Genomic DNA, 9344 nt, shown 5'->3' with positions numbered 1-9344 from the left:
TAAAATCATGAATGAAAGAGGAGAGATCAAAACAACACCAAAGAAATACAAACAATTATAAGAACATACTATGAGCAACTATATGCCAGGAAATTAGATAATCGGGAAGAAATGAATGCATTCCTAGAGATGTATAAACTACCAAAACTGAACCAGGAAGAAATAGAAAACCTGAACAGACCTATAACCACTCAGGAAATTGAAGCAGTCATCAAAAATCTCCCAAAAACAACAGCCCAGGGCCAGATGGCTTCCCAGGGGAATTCTACCAAACATTTAGAGAAGAATTAATACCTATTCTTCTGAAACTGTTCCACAAAATAGAAATGGAAGGAAAACTTCCAAATTCATTATATGAGGCCAGCATTATCTTGACCCAAAATCAGACAAAGACCCCATCAAAAAGGATGATCATAGACCAATATCCCTGATGAACATACATGCAAAAATTCTCACCAACACACTACCCAATAGGATACAACAGTACACTAAAAGGATTATTCACCACGACCAAGTGGGATTTATCCCTGGGCTGCAAGGTTGGATCAACATCCACAAATCAATCAATGTGATACAATACATCAATAAAAGAAAGAACAAGAACCATATGATCCTCTCAATAGATGCAGAAAAAGCATTTGACAAAGTACAGCATCCTTTCGGATTAAAACTCTTCAGAGTGTAGGGATAGAAGTTACATACCTCAATATCATAAAAGCCATCTATGAAAAACCCACAGCGAATATAATTCTCAATGGGGAAAAACTGAAAGCTTCCCCCTAAGGTTAGGAACATGGCAGGGATGTCCATTATCACCACTGCTATACAACATAGTACTAGAAGTCCTAGCCATAGCAATCAGACAAAAAAAAGGCATCCGAATCGGCAAAGAAGAAGTCAAACTCACTCTTTGCAGATGATATGATACTTTATGTGGAAAACCCAAAAGACTCCACCCCAAAACTGCTAGAACTCATACAGGAATTCAATTAAGTGGCACAGAAATGAACAGAAATCAGTTGCATTTATATACACCAACAAGACAAGAAAGAGAAATTAAGGAGTCGATCCCAATTACAATTGAACCCAAAACCATAAGATACCTAGGAATAAATCTAAACAAAGAGGCAAAGAATCTGTACTCAGAAAATTATAAATACTCATGAAGGAAATTGAGGAAGACACAAAGAAATGGAAAAAGATTCCATGCTCATGGATTGGAAGAACAAATATTGTGAAGATGTCAATGCTACCTAGAGCAATCTACACATTTAATGCAATCCCTATCATAATACCATCAACTTTCTTCAAAGAAATGAAAAAATCCTAAAATCTGTATGGAACCAGAAAAGACCCCAAATGGCCAGAGGAATATTGAAAAAGAAAAGCAAACCTGGTGGCATCACAATTCCGGACTTCAAGCTCTATTACAAAACAGTAATCATCAAGACAGTATGGTACTGGCACAAAAAGAGACACATCGATCAGTGGAACAGAATATAGAGCCCAGAAATGGACCCTCAACTCTATGGTCTACTAATCTTCGACAAAGCAGGAAAGAATGTCCAATGGAAAAAAGACAGTCTCTTCAACAAATGGTATTGGGAAAATTTGTCAGCCACATGCAGAAGAATGTAACTGGACCACTTTCTTATGCCACACACATAAATAAACTCAAATGGGTCAAAGACCTAAATGTGAGACAGGAGTCCATCAAAATCCTAAAGGAGAACACAGGCAGCAACCTCTTCGACTTCAGCCACAGCAACTTCTTCCTAGAAACAGTGCCAAAGGCAAGGGAAACAAGGTCAAGAATGAACTATTGGGACTTCATCAAGATAAAAAGCTTTTGCATAGCAAAGGAAACAGTCAACAAAACCAAAAGACAACTGACAGAATGGGAGAAGATATTTTCAAATGACCTATCAGATAAAGGGCTAGTATCCAAAATATATAAAGAACTTATCAAAGTCAACACCAAAAAATAATTCAATCAAGAAATGGGCAGAAGACATCCAAATGGCCAACAGACACATGAAAAAGTGCTCAACATCGCTCGGCATCAGGGAAATCCAAATCAAAACCTCAATGAGATACCACCTCACACCAGTCAGAATGGTTAAAATTAACAAGTCAGGAAACTGACTGATGTTGGCAAGGATGCAGGGAAAGGGGAACCCTCCTACACTGTGGTGGGAATGCAAGCTGGTGCAGCCACTCTGGAAAACAGTATGGAGGTTTCTCAAAAAGTTGAAAATAGAGCTACCATATGACCCAACAACTGCACTACTGGGTATTTACCCCAAAGATACAAATGTAGTGATCCAAAGGGGTACATGTTCCCCAATGTTTATAGCAGCAATATTCTCAATAGCCAAACTATGGAAAGAGCCAGGATGTCCATCAAGAAACGAATGGATAAAGAAGATGTGGTATACACACACACACACACACACACACACACACACACACACACACGCACGCACAAACACACAATGGAATATTATGCAGCCATCAAAAAATGAAATCTTGCCATTTGCAACGACATGGATGGAACTAGAGGGTATTATGCTAAGCGAAATAAGTCAATCAGAGAAAGACAAGTATCATATGATCTCACTGATATGAGGAATTCTTAATCTGAGGAAACAAATTGAGGGTTGCTGGAGTCATGGGGGTAGGAGGGATGGGGTGGCTGGGTGATAGACATTGGGGAGGGTATGTGCTATGGTGAGTGCTGTGAACTGTGTAAGACTGATGAATCACAGACCTATACCTCTGAAACAAATAATACATTATATGATAAAAAAAAAGAGAGAAGATAGTAGAAGGGAAAAATGAAGGGGAAAAAATCGGAGGGGGAGACAGACCATGAAAGACTATGGACTCTGAGAAACAAACTGAGGGTTCTAGAGGGGAGGGGGGTTGGGGGATGGGTTAGCCTGGTGATGGGTATTAAATAGGGCATATTCTGCGTGGAGCACTGGGTGTTATACGCAAACAATGAATCATGGAACACTACATCAAAAACTAATGATGTAATGTATGGTGATTAACATAATAAAATAAAATTTAAAAAAGAACGGTTCAATCAATATTCTAAGTTTGTACCTAAAATTTATACATATATAAAGAGTGAATTAAATGCGAAGAAAGGAGATAGAAAACACCCCCCCAAATAAGTGCATAAATAATGAAAATAAAAACAGAAAAGCAATGGAGAAAAATCAATAAAATCCAAAGCAGTTTCTTTTAAAAGACCTACAAACTTAATACAATTCTATCCAAACTAACCAAGAAAAAGAAAGGAAACAAAAATTACCAATATCTAGAATGCAAGTTTGGTATCACTACAGACACCAAAGACTTTGAAAGGATTCTTTTCTTCCTTTCTGTTCAGTCTGGGAAATTCTCACTGACTTGTTCCCAGTCAGACCTTACCTATCCTTTGTCATTTCTGCTGTTGATTTCATCCAATTAATTCTTCAGTATAGGTATTAAGTTTTTCAGTCCTAGAAATTTAATTTTATTTAGTTTCATTTTTCTGCTTTATAACTTCATCTTTCCACTTTTCTCCCTTCTTTCATTAAATGTCTAAATATTATTTTAGATAATTTTATGTCTAAAATTATTTTAAAGAGTCCTTGTTTTCTAAATTCAACATAAGCCATGTATAGGTCTGCTTTACTGATCATTGATTTTTTTAATGGGTTACATTTTTCTGTTTCTTTGTACATGTCATAGTTTTCGTATTTTGTCCTGCATATTTTGTACCCAAAGAACAGAGAAAAGAGACTGAAGTAGATGGTAAATATTCCCCCAGAAAAGACTTGTTCTTTCACTATCAGACAGCAAGGGTGAGGATTTGTTCAATTACTCCTCCTAATCAAAATTTGAAGTGGATCAGATCTCAATTAGAACTTTAATTATTATCAATTTCACTCTGATTTATATCTTGTGGGTGGTTTCAAGCTCTTTCCTTGAGCAGTGCTTGGGGATATAAGCACTGGGAAACTCAAGATCTTCTTCTGCTTTCTATTCCATGGCCCTCCCCCACAAACCCAAACTCCCTTTTGCAGGTAAGACTACCTCTATGGTTTAGACATGCCTAGATTCAGGTCTGCCACACAACTCCACCTGTGGTATTATACATTCAGCTGGTTTCTCCTAATTGCAGCAAAACTTACCTACCCAGAGCAAGCTTCTTCTTCCAACATCCAGACTCAGATTTTAATGTGGTCTCTCATCTCTGCTTACCTATTAAATGTCTGTCCTTCTCTGGAATTTGACTGTTACTTGCTTCTACAACTCTTCTGTATTCATCTATCCTATTGTTCCTTCCTTCCTTCCTTCCTTCCTTCCTTCCTTCCTTCCTTCCTTCCTTCCTTCCTTCCTTCCTTCCTTCCTTCCTCCCTTTCTTCCTTTGTGATATTTCAGTTTATCTAGTATTCACTTACTCTTACACCAGAAATATTGGTATTTTGCAATCTTTTATAAGCTATTCAAAATGGACATGTCAAAATTATTTTGACTTTATTTTTTATTTTTTTAAAGATTTTACTTATTTATTTGACAGAGAGACAGAGCAAGAGAGGGAACACAAGCAGGGGGAGTGGGAGAGGGAGAAGAAGGCTTCTGGCTGAGCAGGGAGCCCGGTGCGGGGCTTGATCCCAGGACCCTGGGATCATGACCTGAGCCAAAGGAAGAGGTTTAATGACTGAGCCACCCAGGCGCCCCAAAATTATTTTGATTTTAAAGATTATTATTTCTACTCTGGAAATATATGCTTTCTCAATGCCGACAGTGCTTATAAAAATACTGTTTTTTTTTTTTTTTTGATCTAACCAGTAGAGTAAGAGGTAATTCATTTATACATTCATACAATTATTTACTCCTAAAAATATTTACTATCCTATATTCAAGTCCTCTTCTAGGTGTTAAGAATTCAACAATGAGCATATCAAAAGTAAAGCAAAACAATCACAATAGACAACTCTTTTTTTTCTAGTGAAAAGGATATTTTACATTTTTATTTAAAATAATTGAAGTATTATATTAATTTTATCAATAAACATTATTAGATTATTTAATTTAAAAAGTATTTCAATGTTTAGCCCCTCTTCATAAGGCAAAGTGTAAAGGAATTTCTTGCCTACAACTTCCCCTTGAATATCTTTGAATATATTGATTTTTTTAATTTTTTTATTGTTATGTTAATCACCATACATTACATCATTAGTTTTTGATGTAGTGTTCCATGATTCATTGTTTGTGCATAACACCCAGTGCTCCAAGCAGAATGTGCCCTCTTTAATACCCATCACCAGGCTAACCCATCCCCCCACCCCCATCCCCTCTAGAACCCTCAGTTTGTTTTTCAGAGTCCATCGTCTCTCATGGTTCATCTCCCCCTCTGACTTACTCCCCTTCATTCTTCCCCTCCTGCTATCTTCTTCTTCTTTTTTTTTCTTAACATATATTGCATTATTGGTTTCAGAAGTACAGATCTGTGATTCAACAGCCTTGTACAATTCAAAGCACTCACCATAGCACATACCCTCCCCACTGTCTATCACCCAGCCACCCCATCCCTCCCACCCCCCCACCACTCCAGCAACCCTCAGTTTGTTTCCTGAGATTAAGAATTCCTCATACCAGTGAGGTCATATTATACATGTCTTTCTCTGACTTATACTCAGCATAACACCCTCCAGTTCCATCCACGTCGTTGCAAATGGCAAGATCACATTCCTTTGTATGGCTGCATAATATTCCATTGTGTATATATGCCACATCTTCTTTACCAATTCATCTGTCGATGGACATCTTGGCTCTTTCCACAGTTTGGCTATTGTGGACATTGCTGCTATAAACATTGGGGTGCGCGTACCCCTTCGGATCCCTACATTTGTATCTTTGGGGCATAGATATTTACAATTGTTAGATCTTCTTGTTGGATAGACCCTTTAAATAGGATAGAGTGTCCTTCTTCATTTCTTATTACAGTCTTTGGTTTAAAATCTAATTTGTCTGATATAAGGATTGCCACCCCAGCTTTCTTTTGGTGTCCATTAGCATGGTACATGGTTTTCCACCCCCTCACTTTTAATCTGGGGGTGTCTTGGGGTCTAAAATGAGTCTCTTGCAGACAGTATATTGATGGGTCTTATTTTTTAATCCAATCTGATAGCCTATGTCTTTTGATTGGGGCATTTAGCCCATTTACATTCAGGGTAACTATTGAAAGGTATGAATTTAGTGTCATTGTATTGCCTGTAAGGTGACTGTTACTGTATGTTGTCTGTGTTCCTTTCTGATCTATGCTGCTTTTAGGCTCCCTCTTTGCTTAAAGGACCCCTTTCAATATTTCTTGGAGAGCTGGTTTCGTGTTTGCAAGTTCCTTTGGTTTTTGTTTGTCCTGGAAGCTTTTTATCTCTCCTTCTAGTTTCAATGACAGCCGAGCTGGATATAGTATTCTTGGCTGCATATTTTTCTCATTTAGTGCTCTGAAGATTTCATGCCAGTCCTTTCTGGGCCTGCCAGGTCTCTGTGGATAGGTCTGTTGCCAGTCTAATGTTTCTACCATTGTAGGTTACATATCTCTTCTCCCGAGCTGCTTTCAGGATTTTCTTTTTTGTCTCTGAGACTCGTAAGTTTTACTATTAGATGTCGGGGTGTTGACCTATTTTTATTGATTTTGAGAGGGGTTCTCTGTGCCTCCTGGATTTTGATGCCTGTTTCCTTCCCCACATTAGGGAAGTTCTCTGCTATAATTTGCTCCAATATACCTTCTGCCCCTCTCTCTCTTTCTTCTTCTTCTGGGATCCCAGTTATTCTAATGTTGGTTCATCTTATCGTATCGCTTATCTCTCGAATTCTGCCCTCGTGATCCTGTAGTTGTTTCTCTCTCTTTTTCTCAGCCTCTTTATTTTCCATCATTTGGTCTTCTATATCGCTGATTCTCTCTTCTGCCTCATTTATCCTAGCAGTTAGTGCCCCCATTTTTGATTGCACCTCATTAATAGCCTTTTTGATTTCGACTTGGTTAGATTTTAGTTCTTTTATTTCTCCAGAAAGGGTTTTTCTAATAACTTCCATGCTTTTTTTCAAGCCCAGCTAGTATCTTTAAAGTCATGATTCTGAACTCTAGGTCCAACATCGTACTAATGTCCATATTGAGTAGGTCCCTGGCAGACGGTACTACCTCTTGTTCTTTCTGCTGAGGTGATTTTTTTCATCTTGTCTTTTTTCCAGAGGAGAATAGATGAATGAGAGAACAGAATGCTAACAGGTCAACAATGTCCCCAGCAAATATACACTATACAAATCAGAAAAGACCTGAAACCAGGGGAAGAGAAAGGGAAAGAAAGAAAAAAGAAAAAGAAAAAAAAAGATAAAAACAAAAGCAAAACAAAACAAAAAAACAGAATATGATCAAATATGATCAGGCTAGTGCATAGATCCGTGCCACACACTAGATTTTGGGCGTATTTTGGTCTGTTAGAAGAAAGTGCCTGCTAAAATTTTAAAGGATGAAAGACTTATATATGTATAAAATAAGGGTTGATACAATGAAGGGATGGAAGATGACTGTAAAGATCAAAATTATAAAAGATTTTATAAAAGGAATTGATATGATAAGAAGTTGTTCGAATAAAGAAAGATTAAAAAAAAAGAAAAAGAAAAGAAAAAAAAAGGGAGAGAATGTGATCAGGCAGGAGACTAGAACAAAGCCATAAACTAGTGATTTAGGATATATTTTGATCTATTAGAAGAAACTGTATGTCAAAAATTTTTTTTTGGGGGGTACAGTATACTTTATTGATGGTACATGACAAGGTAGGGCTCCCCAAGCCCCTCCCCTTCTTCAGGGGGTCTGGGATGGAAATGGTGGAGGTCGGGAGATTCTCAGTGTTTTGCGGGGTAAGTTGGGGCAGGGACTCCCCAGCAGCTGAGGGCCTCTCTCTTCCTCTTGCTCTCGCTGGGGCTGGTGGTCCAGGGGGCTCTTACTCCTTGGAGGCCATGTGGACCATAAGGTCCACCAACCGGTTGCTGTAGCCGATTTCATTGTCATACCAGGAAATGAGCTTGACAAAGTGGTCGTTGAGAGCAATGCCAGCCCCGGCATCGAAGGTGGAGGAGTGGGTGTCACTGTTGAAGTCGCAGGAGACGACCTGGTCCTCAGTGTACCCCAGGATGCCCTTGAGGGGGCCCTCTGACGCCTGCTTCACCACCTTCTTGATGTCATCATATTTGGCAGCTTTCTCCAGGCGGCAGGTCAGATCCACGACAGACACGTTGGGGGTGGGGACACGGAAGGCCATGCCAGTGAGCTTCCCGTTCAGCTCAGGGATGACCTTGCCCACAGCCTTGGCAGCACCAGTGGAAGCAGGGATGATGTTCTGGGCAGCCCCTCGGCCGTCGCGCCACAGCTTCCCAGAGGGACCGTCCACGGTCTTCTGGGTGGCAGTGATGGCATGGACGGTGGTCATGAGTCCCTCCACGATTCCGAAGTTGTCATGGATGACCTTGGCCAGAGGAGCCAAGCAGTTGGTGGTGCAGGAGGCATTGCTGACAATCTTGAGGGAGTTGTCATACTTCTCGTGGTTCACACCCATCACGAACATGGGGGCGTCGGCAGAGGGAGCAGAGATGATGACCCTCTTGGCCCCGCCCTTCAAGTGGGCCCCAGCCTTCTCCATGGTGGTGAAGACCCCAGTGGACTCCACAACATACTCAGCACCAGCATCACCCCACTTGATGTTGGCGGGATCTCGCTCCTGGAAGATGGAGATGGACTTTCCATTGATGACAAGCTTCCCGTTCTCAGCCTTGACTGTACCGTGGAATTTGCCATGGGTGGAATCATACTGGAACATGTAGACCATGTAGTTGAGGTCAATGAAGGGATCATTGATGGCGACAATATCCACTTTGCCAGAGTTAAAAGCAGCCCTAGTGACCAGGCGCCCAATACGGCCAAATCCGTTCACTCCGACTTTCACCATCGTGTCTCAGGGACGCGGCTGGCACTGCACCAGAATTCACGGCTGTCTGTCGAATGGGGAGGAGCAGAGAGCCTGTATGTCAAAATTTTAAAGAGAGAACAACTTATATATATATGCCAAAAATAAGGGTAACTACTATGAAGGGATAAAATATGACTCTAAAAATGAAAAATAAAAAATGTTTTTTTGAAAAAGTGATAAGTTGTTGGTTGAAAAAGGGAAAAAGAAAAATTCAAAAAAAAACAGTTAAAGAAAAATTAACTTTGAAAAACTAATGAATCATGGTAAAAAAAAGCCTTGAGTTCTATGTGCAGTATTCCCCCAGCGCTGGATTTC

The 9344-nt window shown here is 39.7% G+C and overlaps 1 protein-coding gene across 1 annotated transcript; it reads right to left on the bottom strand.

Moving 5' to 3' along the window:
- Positions 1 to 7795: 7795 nt before the first annotated feature.
- On the bottom strand, positions 7796 to 9053 carry LOC113913597 (glyceraldehyde-3-phosphate dehydrogenase-like). The gene has a single exon (XM_035723088.1). It carries the CDS (start codon positions 9006 to 9008, stop codon positions 8007 to 8009), a length of 1002 nt encoding a protein of 333 aa, XP_035578981.1. The 5' UTR covers positions 9009 to 9053; the 3' UTR covers positions 7796 to 8006.
- Between the last annotated feature and the right edge of the window lie 291 nt (positions 9054 to 9344).

This window comes from Zalophus californianus, chromosome 11, assembly GCF_009762305.2.
Source record: "Zalophus californianus isolate mZalCal1 chromosome 11, mZalCal1.pri.v2, whole genome shotgun sequence".
Taxonomy (NCBI): domain Eukaryota; kingdom Metazoa; phylum Chordata; class Mammalia; order Carnivora; family Otariidae; genus Zalophus; species Zalophus californianus.
The sequence above is the reverse complement of the archived record's forward strand: the minus strand, read 5'-3'. Positions and strand labels throughout refer to the sequence as shown.